The following is a 13,439-nucleotide window of genomic DNA, read 5'->3' as shown; positions in this document are numbered from 1 at the left end:
AAAATAACAGTTTAAATACTTGCAGAGGGCCAAAGGGAGAGCTTTGAAAGAGAGATGCAAGCTATTGCTTCTGCATGTATTTCACATTAGAGCTTCTGGCCAAAAAAACATCCATTCAGTGAAAAAAATCCATTCTTTTACCTCAGCTGTCAGAGTGGCACTACAGCCAAAGAGTACACAGGGAGCTGCTTGTATTCTCTGGCTGCTCAGATGACTTTTTTCTAAACCATGTTACCACATCAGGAACAGGTGACAAAACAACTCAGAAAAAGGGCCCGGAGAGAGAAAGTATTTGCAGTTTGAAGTATAAACACCACAGAACAGTACAAACCAGACCTATAATGAGGAAGAGGATCACACAGTTGTTTGGTTCAACTGCGGTCTGTGCCGGCTGACTGATCGGTATTGATACTGCAGAGGAAAGATTAAGCTTATTGTGTAAATCTGTAGCTGGAATGCATGAAGTACTCTGTGTGACAAACACAACCGTGCCCTTAAAGAAAAACAAAGAAAAGAGGAAGAAATGAAAAATTTCAAACATGCTGCTACGAAAAAGGCAAGTCTGCAGAGTAAGCAGAGACACAGCCACTTCTGCCACCATTATATTAGCACATCGCAACTGGTCAGTAACTCAGCAGGTGCTTTGGGGCACCTCCATTAGAAAAACCTGCGCCAAGTTGGCATCCAAAGCACGATGCAGTGTAAAATGAAATGACTTTTTGTGGGATAAAAGATGAACAGGTCTTGTGGAAAAAGCACCTTCGATGTTACAAAAACGTGGCAGAGCAAGATAAAGCACAAAAGCTGCACAGAAGGCTTGAGTGGGTGAAGAATTCAAGTTTCACAGTTTCAGAGATTAAATACAAAATTTGTTGGATGTCAAAGTGCAATCTCAGTGTTGATATAAAAGAAAAGTCCACAGACACGCAGTATTAATGATGTTGACAAATGTTTTCTTCTCACCACCCATATCCTTGGCTCTATTTTTGCTGTGCAGTGAGCTTCAACATTTCGTGGTCAATGAACTTCACTTGAATTTCCATTCTTCTGCATTACCTAGCTCACTATCTCTGGGAATAGGCTAGATATCAAATAACTGTAAGTACAAACATTCCCAAGTTTCTGCACAGTACCACATTTTCTTAAGAATGATCCATTAAATCCTAAAGTCTTTTTCATCCAAATGCTGTCCCTTCTTTTCAAAATGATGTATTTCCAGTCTTATATGAGGCAGATACCTGCAGCAACGTCATTATTACTTAATTTCGACTCTTCCCCTCCCTTGGAAGAAAGGTTTTCCTTCTACAGTAACAAACCCACCTCTCCTCGGTTCACTTTGGCAGAGAGACAAAAGGAGACTGCCTCGGGGTGACAGTCTAGCATATTTTCAGCAGCTCTTGTATTTATGGCTGTATTTTCTTTTCCACAGTTCACAAACCAAAATAATAATCTTTCCCACAGTGCAATTAAGGGCTACACATACACCAGGAGAACCCACAGTAAGCCTTACAACAAGAAAATAAATACTGGCGCCAGAAAGACAGACGAAACCCACGTTTTCTCAGTATAAGATTTTTTTCATATATTACAAAATTACAGTTTCAATAAAGAAGTAGAAAAATAGGAAATTATTTGGGAAGTGCTTGCAAAATACAAGCACTTCCTCAAAAGGCATTAATTATCCAAACTACTACACATAAATGATCCAAACATTCAGTGAACTGCTGAGATGGTCCAATCAATATACTGAACACAGAGGTTGAAAAAAATGGAAAAGTATGTTTTTACTAAAAGGTTTATCTCAAACTGGGGAAAGCCAGGTCTCAGTTCCCATTCTGGAATCCAGCTTCACTTGTGTCAGTATCATGTTCCTTAGGCAAGGGAAAAGGAGAAAAGAAAGAAAAAAAAAAAAAGGAATTTTAGTAATAGGGTAGAAATGTCAGATTTTTGTCTTAACTAGACTACATGAGACACAGGGAATACTTGTTAGCAGAAACAGCTGATCTGCCGATATGTTCCAAACAGACTTTGAAGCATCAAATTTACTATAAAGAATTATTTCAACACAGTCCTTCTTGTGAGGTAACAATGCTAGGCTCACACCTCCATTGTAGCATTAGCAAGCACTGTGAACATTCGTGAGGGCGCACTGCTGTTACACAATGCACCAGTAATGAACTGTATTTCACTGAAATTACCGAAACTATGCTTGCATGTATTAATCCCCCAATTAAAATAAATGAGAGACTTAATAAATTGAACACTACACATTCTACACAGATTAACAGTCATAAGTATTCTGGATCACACTTCACTGGTCTAATTTATTATACAACAAATGTCTTAAACACATCACTGTACCTCTTGCCTGTGACAAGCGTAGCTGCTACAAAGATGTATCAGCCTCAGTGCTGATACTACCAACTATTCACTTGTCATTCTGTCATTACAAATACCTGATTCAGTTTCTTAAACTCAACCACTTGGAAGAAGATGTGCTCCAGGATATGTTTGGCATCTTGCTTCTCCTTTGGGAGTTTACTTGTTACTCCTAGGATATCGCCACATTTTCGTACGTAAAACTCCAGGTCATCGTCAGTACCTAAACAAGCATCCCAAGGAAGAAGGCCGTTGAATATCACACATATCCCTATCAGCTGGGCAAAAATGCACTACCAATCTCCACTTGTTGTTGGCATGCTGGGAGGTTAAGTCCTATAACTAAGTTCAGTGGACTAGCCACGATGTATTCTTGCAGCTAGTACTTTGTCATCATTCTTAGATTTAAGGTGTGTTTAGAATAACCTTAACATTTTAACTTCAAAGCATAATGAAAGATGTGAAATAAATCAGCAAGAGTGTGCAAAGCAATTTATGCATGATATAGGAAACAGCAGGCAGAAACATAATAAAATGTCATGTAACAAACAAAATAAAACGTCATGGTACATGAAGTCAGTTATCAATTTCCAAGGCCCTTCAATTTCTTGGCCCAGGATGACAGCAGTGGATTTTCATAAACAAGGCCCATGTTTTAAAATTAAATATAACAACAATTTTCCTCCAAAAACTTGGACTTTATATATAAATGTGTAAACAATCAGTCTGCTCTGCTTACATTTGTTTGTAATCTCTGCAAGACGAGCTTTCTCAGAGGAAAAAGTTTCATCCAAGTCAAATAGCTCCAGAGGGGGAGGAGGCAATTCTCTGAAAGCAGGTGGAAAAACCTTGAAGAGAAGAATTAGCATGGATTATTGCCAAATATTTTTCTTATACTTTACAACTCTCTAAGACAATAGTTTTGGACTTAGATTGGACTTGAAGAAATTTTTATAAAGTCAGAAGCAACTCCAAAAGCCACAGTACAAAAATTCCATTTATATTTTGAAAAAATAACTGAATATTCCAAAAGAGTTTAGTAACAAGTATGCCAGAATTATCACCTCGCATCACAACTAGACATACTGCATTTGCAGTTTGTTTTCAGTTTTGCTCCATGCGATCCAGGTCATAGCTGAGGTACTAAGCTCGCCATAACAGCCCACCTTGGAAACATATTCACACTAATTCTGGTAAGAGTATTTTCTCTTTCATGCAGTCACCACTTACGCCACAAGTTGGACTTGTGTTTTTAAAGAGCAGCACATGAGACACTACTTTCAGTTGCATCCCTGCAGCTATAAGGGCCCCAGTGGCCACTCAGCGTGGCCAAGGTAAAGAAGGATGGAGCCATGATGGCAAAACTCAAAGATACTCAAAGGTACCTGCTTTTCAAAATAAGTTTGACAGCGCCACAGCTCGTGTTGTTGCTGCCAGCCCAAATCTCTGCTGATAAAAGTCTGGCCAGCCCTTGCTGTAAAAGACCAATGCTCTGCTTTCTACTTCCCTAAAGGATACGGGAGGTGGAAGAAGAGTGGGGCAGGCTGGCTCCTCCCCTGGCAGCAGTCAGTGTATTACTTACACCACCACTGCTTTCTGAAATACCACATTCTGTTTTCACAGTGAAGGCTGAACCACAGCAGCTCACAGGACTGCGAGCAGCTACTCGGCTGAAGGCTTATATACACAAGGCATTCTGCTATGGTACCAGATGCTACATTTTCAAGCTCTGTTGATAAAAATTAGAAGCATAAATAAGTGCTCTTTCCTAAAAGATAGTCCCTGCAATGTATTCAACTCCCAAGTGATTAATTATTACAACAGCATTTTTCTCTCTTTTTTTTTTTTTGAAAGAACTGTGGAAATGACACACAGAGGTTTTACATGAAACAGAAGGATTCTCCACGTGCTATATCAGCAAGGAGATTACTCACAGCTGGCTGGAGGACAGGTAGTGGAGTCTCAAATTGAGGCTGAATGAGTTGGAGGGGTTCATGCTTCACATTCAGCTGTTCGTAAGCTCTGCAGCACAGAAAAAGACAAAGTATGAGAGAAGAAATGATGCAACAGCCATTTCCACCGGCATGCAATAAAGGCTAGAGGGATGAATTTTTATGAAGACACCAGAGTCAACCAATATCCGCAGTCATAGCATTAAAAAAACAGGATGTCTAATTTTAGGACAACCCCAGAGAACTACATATCAGTAATAATTTACTTGTACAGCAAACAAATTAGTTAAAATTATGACAGAGAAAAAGATAATGATAGGTGGATATATAAGATGATAAAAAAAGAAGGAAGTCACAACTCAATTCTTCAAGCAGCTTTTAAAGGGATGAATGTGCATGAGGAAAAAGCGATCCAGTTCAAAAAGTGCAGACTTGGGATTTCAACAAGGTTTTTCAAGAAGTCCATAACCAAAAGCTATTTTAAAAAGTTATTTGTTATGGGATGAGGAGGGAGATCCTACTATGAATTCATATCTAGCGAAAATACAAGAAATACAGAGTAAGAAGAAACAGTGTCCACAGCAGGGTGGAGTTTCATGGAATCTGGTTAAGCCTGCTACTATTCAACATGTTCACACATGATCTGGATAACAGAGGAGTTATGAGTGACAAAGCTGCCAGCACTAAAAAACTGGTAAAACTGAGCAGCAGATACATCTCAAGACACAATTATTGGGAAATGCGAAGGTGAATGAAATGCAGCTTCAGTAAATGCCAAGTAATTCAAAAGTGGAAAAACAACCAGTTTTCACTCCAGAAAGTACCCAACATCACTGTACATAGTTCTGTTAAAAATATCAGTTCACTGAATCAGCAGTAGTCAGAAAAAAGGAAAAAATAATGCCAGAAACTACAGCTAAGACAAGAAGCAAGAGAAAGTATCACTGTCACACTGTACAAATCAATATTCTGGTACATCCATATTCAGAATGCTGCCTACAGCTCAGTTCCTTCTGCTCTTAAGCAGACACAGTTAAGTACAAACAGAAAATGCAGAATATACAGTGGAAAAATAAAATAAAATTTTAAAAAATCACAGCTGCTGACTTGATAACTGAAGGGAGGGCAGTTGTATCCAGCTGATAAAGGGATGTATCAAACAGCTTTGTGAAGTCTCTTGGGTTCTCATCTCCTTCTTGCAGACACACTCGCAGTTGGTCAGACAGCGCAGCTGTATCTGGGAGCATGGTATAGTCTGAAATCTGAACACACACACACACAGATACACACACCTATGATTTAAAAAGACCGACCTATTGACATAGTCTCTTTCTAGTTTATCTCACCTAAAATCTCATCTAGAAATAATTATTTCACTCTTTACCAGCTGTGACCATTTACAGTGCCACTTACTAGACTGGTAGACTGTGCAAACTCTGTTCTCTTAGCTGTGAAACTACTTGCCACATGGACGTTGTATCTGAGCTTCTGTTAATTCTTTGAAATTAAAAGAGACAGCTTACTAGTCAACTGGGGAAGACTGTTCTTTTTATGCACACAGAGTATACAATTTTATCACGTATGATATTTCCAAATAAAAATAGCGCTTGCATACATCAGTGAAAAAAGCAACTAAAATTGATACACAGGTCAACCCCTACTCATGTACAGAAAATCTGCCTTCACTTCATGCATGTTCCTCGTGTCTGAGGGCTCCGAGTGAAGTGCAAATTTATTACGCTGGAGCAGCAAATGATCTCATAAACACAGGCAAATTGGAAAGAGACTTTCACAAATGAAATCTGATAATGAACAGCAATCTAAGTTTGACAGAGATACAATTACATTATTTTTTATGCCTAGTCCATCTGTCTACTCAATCTCAGACCCTGAATAAAGGGTCTGCAACAACAACAACAGCAGCCGTCTAGCTGTTAACCATTTTGTGCTAAATACATGGTTTGCCAAAACTGGTGCTGCTGGATCACACTATTATTTACTTCCTTGTGACGGATCTCTCTTACCTCAGGGTCCTCCATATCCATCTGGTTTAAATGGACATCTGATGTTGTGAGCCACTGGAAAAGCACATCCTGGAGAGGGGCAAAACTTAATTAATTTCTGGAAGGTCCAAGTAATCTTACATTATGCTTAAACTTTCATATTAAATCTATTAAATAACATACCCTGAAAAAGAAGAAAAATATGGGTAATAAATCAAAGAATATCTAGGGAGCAAATACAAACTTTACTTGTGTTTACGTATGGAAGCGATGAGTCACGGCAATGAGCTTACTTTGTAGGAGGCACATACCTTCAGGAACACCTCAGCAGGAAACTCACCTTCTTACACATAACAACGCTACATACCACACTTCGGAAAGTGCATTACAATCTCCAGGTATCAGGAGCTATATATGCAATGGTTTATTATTAATCAGTAGCCATAATCAAGCGCTAAAGAAGCTAAGAAAAAGTAGTAAACGAAAAACCCCTCCACTGAATATTTAAATATTAATAACAATAAAGTGGTGAACAGAAGTAGGAAAAGCTTTTCAGAGTCCTATGACATAAATAATAAACTATATCTTTAAAAACTCCTTCCTGACCCTTGTGCTCTAACAAATTCCTCAGATGTTAGTATTGGGTTAGACCCTCCATACTGAATCCCTTTCATAGCTGTCTTGCTATGATGAAGCTAGTGAGCTTGGATTGCTTTGTAAGTGCTGTGAAGATCCACTAAGGTGTTTTTTTTTTTTAAAAAAAAAACACACAACAAAAAAAAAACCCAACAAACTTACCATGATCTTGCCATTTTCTTCTTTATCTAAATATTGATCACTGAACATGTGGGAAGATCCCAACGCTGCCATCTTTCCACCTTGATTCTAACAGCGAAGAATACAATATAGCAAAACATCCTTCCAAATTGCAGTTTGAGAGGCAATCATTAATGCTGTCTAATTACAAAGTGATTTAAAGAAATAGGAAATTTTGGAATAAGGAGTGGCAAAAGCAGTTTCAGACTTGGCAAGCTCACAAGAGCACAGCATTATTATAAGAGTATATGCTCTTAAGGCTCATAATTTTATTTAAAAAAATGATCTGCATTTCGTAAGAGTAGACAGACAATTGGCTGGCAATAAAAAGAATACAGAGAATATCACCAACAATAACTGCACTTAGGCTATTTTTGCAGAAAAATAATACTCTTATTTTCAATCAAATAAAAAAGAATTAAGTTAAATTAATGCATTATTAACTTCTGGCAACCCATTCTTCAGTGTTCAGAATGTAAACCTAGAGGCTGGTGACATGCATGCATGTCAACATAGCACATATTCACATCAGGTAATGAGAGAAGAGTTCGGTAATTTTATTATTTGTAAGATAAAATGCAAAATATGCAGGTCATTATATTTTAATTTAGCTAAATTAAACATGCATAAATATGCATTCATGAAACATCTTTGGAATTCTTCTCTATCCAGATTGCCCCCTAATCCTTCCACAAGGACATACTTAAGAAATCATAAGTTTTCAACAGAACAAAAAACCACTGTAATGCTCCCTGCACCACCTGTGAAACTCACAGCATAATATAACCATGAAGACTGCTGTAATGAATTTGAAGATACATCAAACAAAGCTCCAGTTTGTTTAACAGATTTCTGATGTTTCATACTCCATGTTTTGCAAGATTTTAACCTGAATTCTACATGCTTTATCTGCAATAGCATAACTAGGTAGCATCCTCTGCTCTTACTTTCCATTCCTTCCCTTTCTGTCGCTATTCTTTACTGTATCTCTTTTTCATTCCAAGAGATCTTGTTTTCCTCCTACCAAGTTTCTCTGCTCTGCTTGAGAGACAACCTCTGTCTCTGGCTTCATCTTCTACCCTTGTGTCTACAACTTCCTTGAGCTAGATAGGAAAAGCGATGCCATCTATTTGACACTCATGTCATGGTATTATATCAAGGTATTATATGGTGTGGAATGGTTGCCACTGCACAAACCTATTACATTTCAGTGATCAACCCACGCAAAACAGTTCATGGAGGTGCAAGCAAGTTATACGGATTTCACTTACAGAATAATTTAGTTGTTATAATTCTCAGAAGAAAACACTCCTCTCCACACCGATTAAGTGAGCGGCACGAGACCCCACATAAACAGGCACAGTCTTGAAACAAGAATACCAGCCAGCAAAGCTATAATCCCAGTCGAGTTAAGCCTTTACGTAACTTACATGACTTATGTCGCAAAAAGACAACTCTATCATTAATGCAAATAATTTCAGTATTATCATGGGTGCAAAATTAGGCATGAGTCTATGGGTTCATTTGATCTATGTGCAAATATCGTGTGGGCGGAGGGATTTTATTATATCTTACTCTGACAGTTGCAGATAAAATGCGAGCAGTAAGTGTACTTGTAAGTTCACTTCATGCTGCTGTATTGTCTTTGATTTATGGGGTCTATTTCAGCCACAACATGGGGGGATGAAGTTGGGCATCCTCAGGAAAAAAAACACCTGCCTACCAAAGATATCAAAAAACCACAGTAGTGTTAGAAACTCACCTACATAGTAAAAAATGTGTTAACGTGTTTATGGTCACTAACAATATTAATTCTTTGTTTGTACCCATCATCTACTACTAGATTTCTGATTTGTTTAAAATATAAATTAACAGGGCTGGATGGGTAAGATAACATACAAATCTACAGGTTCCAAGGTGACAGTCCTCTTCCTTAACTCAATATGGCATATTTATGAAGCTAACGATACTCTTACTTACTACATGATCACTAAAACAGTGGAAAAACCCCCAAACAATGAAAATTTAAAGAAGAACTAAAAATATCCGTCCATCAACCAAACAAATATATAATCTTTGCCGACCATCAAATTAATTCTCCTCTGAACCCCATGCAAAGAAGTTTTCCATAAAAGGAGGCAGGAGTCACTAGGCTCATCTGGAGTTTGCAGGTGCATCAAAAATAGAAGTGGGTTTGTAAGTACTCCCAGAAAATACACTCACAATTTCTGTGTGGGGTAGGGGGAGAATGCATGGTTTGTTACATGCAGAATCATACCTCACGCTGATAGAAAGCAAGAATAGGCCTGTTGAGCGGGAAGCAGACAGATCCTGTTGATAGAATAGCCACTGCTGGTTTCATCACATTCAGCGTGGCACCAAATGGATACACAAAAGTAAGCGCTCTGCAGGAAATACAGAAACCCTGTAAGTATCCGCATGTATCAGGTAGGCTGGACATATTTATAAAACTCAGTCTGTCTGCATAAACCGCAAACTGTAATTGTGCACTGGTGGTGGAATGCCAAGAGGCATGCTTTCGAACATTCAGATCATTATAATGACATTTTAGTCTCTTTCTACAGGTTTTTCCAGGTTGACAATTTGCCTTTAAATAACAAAGAACACTCTTGATTTCTGTTTGCACACTCCTGTATCGCAGAGGGGTATTTAAGTCAGACAAATATATATTCTGGAACAAAACTACAGGAAATGTTTTTACACTTACATTTTTCCTTGTGATCAAACATATGGTCATTTATTAGTCTAAAAACTAGCTGCAAGGAAGAATACAAATGTTTAGAGTTATTTACGGAACAGCTGTGTTCTTCTCAATGCCTTTTCGCTCCTCTGCAGCACAGAGGGATGGAAAGCTAAAAACTGCAATAAATGTCTATCTTACCCTGGATTAAGACTCTTTAAAAAGAAGTAGGGTTGCTCATGCCTGCAGCCAGACCACTCACTATCTAGAGGTTATTCATATTTACATTGTTTAATCAAATTCAAATCCACAGACAAGGGACAAATAAGATCTGGTCAGTAGAGTAATAATTCCCTTCAAAACTTATCACTCCTGCTCCTTCATTGGTTATCAAGCACTACTAAACAGATTCTCCTTTCCAGATATAACCGTGAGGAGCAAGAAGCTGACATAAGAAATACGTTAGAAAACCTCAACACAAGCACAACATACTCCTGCTAGATTACAAACCTGCTAATTCCGAGTTATTCTAAATCTTTTCACATCAGCTTCCTCAAAGGAAAACACTTACTGTAAGTCATGTCCACTTCCATCTTCATCTGCTGTCTCAAGAACTGTTTTTCTTGCAGCTTCACTGATTCCCCTACAAGATGTTGAAAAGCAAAACTTACTGAAAACAATACAGATTGTAAGAGTTTACAGTAAAGATTTATATACCCCAAATATTTACCTATTCAAAACTCCATCAGAGATTAGTGCTTCTTTTGGATGGTGGTACTTGTAATATACATTTCGTACTACAGCATCTTGAAGAAAGAAAAAAAATAAAGAAATTTGCATCTTAGCTGATCAGTACGCTAGATATAGCAATGTAAAATGAGTTTAGCTCCTGGATTCCCTGGGTGTTTGCTTCTAACACCACAAAACTGGCATGTGGCTCCCAAAAGAATTCAGATCAGCCTTCTCTACCATTTCCTTTTGGACATACAGATTTAGAACAGGAATATAGTTGCAAGTTCAAGTAAAAATAAGCACATCTCCACGTCTTCTGCAAAGCAGAAGAGGCAAAAGGACGATCCAGTTAAAAGAATACATATCAAGTTTTACAAGTTCAAATTCTTTTTTTATACATCTTCCAAAAGCATGATGAATCTAATACTGGTGATGCAAAAGAAGGCACAGTCTAGAAAATGCCACCAAAAACCCTAAAAATATTTTTATGTACATTGAGACACAGGTTTGTTTTTTTTCACATTGGCAGTACAAAACCTAAGGAATGGCATTTTATTGGTGTGCTAAAGAAAAGTGCCACTGTTTATTCAGGGTGAGTATGAAGTGATTCAATCCATTAAAACACGTGGAAAAAGTGTTTGAAATGAAACTAGAATTAATTGTTGTTAGTAAATACCATTAAAATTGACAACTGCAGCAAAGGAACGGAGATAGCAAACTTGTTATCAAGGTACTGTGTCCATGGAAGCCCTTGGTGTGCTCCAGTATTACACTGCCATGTACACGTAGATTTCAAGAAAAAACATCTCTTAGACCAAAAGGTACCTTGTGAGACGGATCTGCTTGGCTTATACGAACAAAGGCTGAACCTGCTCTTTAGATTTTGTGGAAAATGGAAGAATAAAAGGTATCAGTGAGCTCCATTACCATTATTGAAAACGATCCCATATTCTTCTAACAAAAAGTTAATATTCGTGCCACATCGGGACTCTCCACCTTCTCTTAGCATCACCAGGATGGCTCCACCATCCTCCAGGAATTTCTTCAGAACTGAAAACTAGAAGACAGCAAAGATCCAGAAAAAATACACGTGAAAGAAGCTACACACAAGACTACAAGAAGTTATACTGAGATGAGGGAAAGTAAATGATTCTGACTGCTTGCAATGAACTCGATCCTATCAGAAAAGCATTCAAGTTTCAATTTGTGTAAATTCATATAAAAGAGTACTATTGCAAATTCTTCTGTGTTTTTCTTTTCTATTTCACATTAAACAAATTTTGAAACATAACTAATTTGCAAACAGTCATTGACTTCTTACCTCAGCAGCACTGAACTTTTCTCTTGGCCCTGCTGTAATCCACAATTTTACCCCAAACAGTTTCTCAGATGTGATCTCATCTTTCAAGCTATGAATAGATTAATAAAGAGACATGATATTCTTGGATACAGTCCCGAACCATCACTTTCTTTTTATTTTAAAAGAACTAGCAAATAAACACAAAGCAAATCACTTCCGTCACTTCACATCCTTTTATCTGGGTTTAAAGTTGACAATTCAAGTGAAAATAATCCTTACAAATTTCAACCCATTAAATAGTAAAGCCCCTCTAACAAGGTACTGTGGCAGATCCAGAACAGGTATAAACCATCATAGCTGCTATTAAACTTCGCACCTGATGAGCTTCCTCTTATTCGTTTCTTTTTGCTCTGGACATATTTTGTAGCAGACAGATAGGCAATCTCATATGTACAAGGGCCGATTTATTTTTATCCCAAACTCTAAATCAAGATAGACTCAAAAACCTGTACCAGGAGTTTCATCCTTATCACTTACGCTCTATCTCTTCCACAGATAAGATAGCTGAAAGTTCCAAAGACAAGCATCCAACTGTGAAATGACAGCTAATGCCAGAGTGAAATCAACGCGAAAAAGACATTTTAGCTTATGATACACCTTCCCAAAGACTATTCGGGTATTCAATGCAGACCACAGACAAATGTCAGGATCTCTCTAGGGACTCCCAACCCCTACGCCCCGGGCTGCAGAGCGGGGAGGCTGAGGCAGCCTAGCCTCTTCACTCAGGAGCGGCCAGGAGACGAAGAGGGATCCACAGAGATCCACAGGGATGCCTCGGAGAGGAGGTGGATCCACAGAGCCCGGCCAGGCTGAGAGAAGGCTCGTCTGCACTAGCTGCAGGCGTGCCATCCGTCCTGCCTGCGAAGGACCCTCCGACCACAGAGACACGGCTCCTCTCCCACGCCAGCGCCCCCCAAAAAGCTGCCACGAGTTACTCGGAAAGCTGCCCCTCACCTCTGTATCTTCCAGTTACCGCGAAGCCTTTTGCGCAACGATTTGTAGCTGCTGGCGAGAGTGAAAGTCTCCCCTTTGGACGCGTTGAAGACTATGGCATTCCGCAGGCCCCTCTCCATAGGGTTACCCGCGGCTGCCGCAGCGGACGCCGAAGGACGCCAGCTCTCGGGACGTGAAGCGAACCTCCAACGCTCCTGCTCCCCGGCGGGACCCCGCAGCGGGCCCGGGGGGGCGGGGGGGGCGGCCCGCCCGCCGCGGCGGCCGGGGGCAGCGGGGCCGAGGGCCGTCACCACGGCGCGCTCCGCCTAGCAACGCGCCGGCCGCCGAGGCGCATGCGCGGAGGTCGAGGCCCCGAGCGTAGAGGTCGCTGCGGTGGCGTGCTCCGTCCCGCGGGAGGGAAGGGGGGCGGGGCGGGGCGGTACCACTGCGGCGGGCCGGGGGGAACGGGGCTCCGCGCCCCGCCCCGGGCGCCGCAGCCGGGCCGGCCGCCCTCACCCTGCCCGGGCCGGCCTCGCCGCCTCCTCGGCGTCCAGCTGCGGTCA

The 13,439-nt window shown here is 40.0% G+C and overlaps 1 protein-coding gene across 2 annotated transcripts; it reads right to left on the bottom strand.

Annotated features, from left to right (window-relative positions):
• Nucleotides 1-1,759: 1,759 nt before the first annotated feature.
• IFT52 (intraflagellar transport 52) lies at nt 1,760-13,233 on the bottom strand. 2 transcript variants are annotated; one of them, XM_072879051.1, is made up of 13 exons: nt 12,898-13,233; nt 11,905-11,992; nt 11,511-11,640; nt 10,582-10,657; nt 10,423-10,494; nt 9,429-9,555; nt 7,133-7,219; nt 6,356-6,424; nt 5,439-5,593; nt 4,314-4,401; nt 3,119-3,227; nt 2,457-2,602; nt 1,760-1,871 (listed from the first exon to the last, which is right to left on the bottom strand). In XM_072879051.1, exons 1-13 carry the CDS (start codon nt 13,014-13,016, stop codon nt 1,824-1,826), a joined length of 1,314 nt encoding a protein of 437 aa, XP_072735152.1. In that variant the 5' UTR covers nt 13,017-13,233; the 3' UTR covers nt 1,760-1,823. The 2 variants fall into 2 exon arrangements, with proteins under 2 accessions (XP_072735152.1, XP_072735153.1); XM_072879052.1 differs by lacking the exons at nt 9,429-9,555; nt 11,511-11,640; nt 11,905-11,992; nt 12,898-13,233 and having other exon boundaries at nt 10,582-10,620.
• Nucleotides 13,234-13,439: the final 206 nt, after the last annotated feature.

This window comes from Ciconia boyciana, chromosome 14, assembly GCF_034638445.1.
Source record: "Ciconia boyciana chromosome 14, ASM3463844v1, whole genome shotgun sequence".
In the NCBI taxonomy this organism is placed as follows: Eukaryota; Metazoa; Chordata; class Aves; order Ciconiiformes; family Ciconiidae; genus Ciconia; species Ciconia boyciana.
The sequence above is the reverse complement of the archived record's forward strand: the minus strand, read 5'-3'. Positions and strand labels throughout refer to the sequence as shown.

Excerpts from the sequence above, each read along its gene's own strand:
- IFT52 (XM_072879051.1), bottom strand. The coding sequence starts at position 13,016 with ATGGAGAGGGGCCTGCGGAATGCCATAGTCTTCAACGCGTCCAAAGGG. Across the intron at positions 5,594-6,355 it reads TGGATATGGAGGACCCTGAG|ATTTCAGACTATACCATGCT; the intron begins GTAAGAGAGATC and ends GTGTGTGTTCAG. Across the intron at positions 2,603-3,118 it reads TGCAGAGATTACAAACAAAT|GTACTGACGATGACCTGGAG; the intron begins GTAAGCAGAGCA and ends ATGCTTGTTTAG.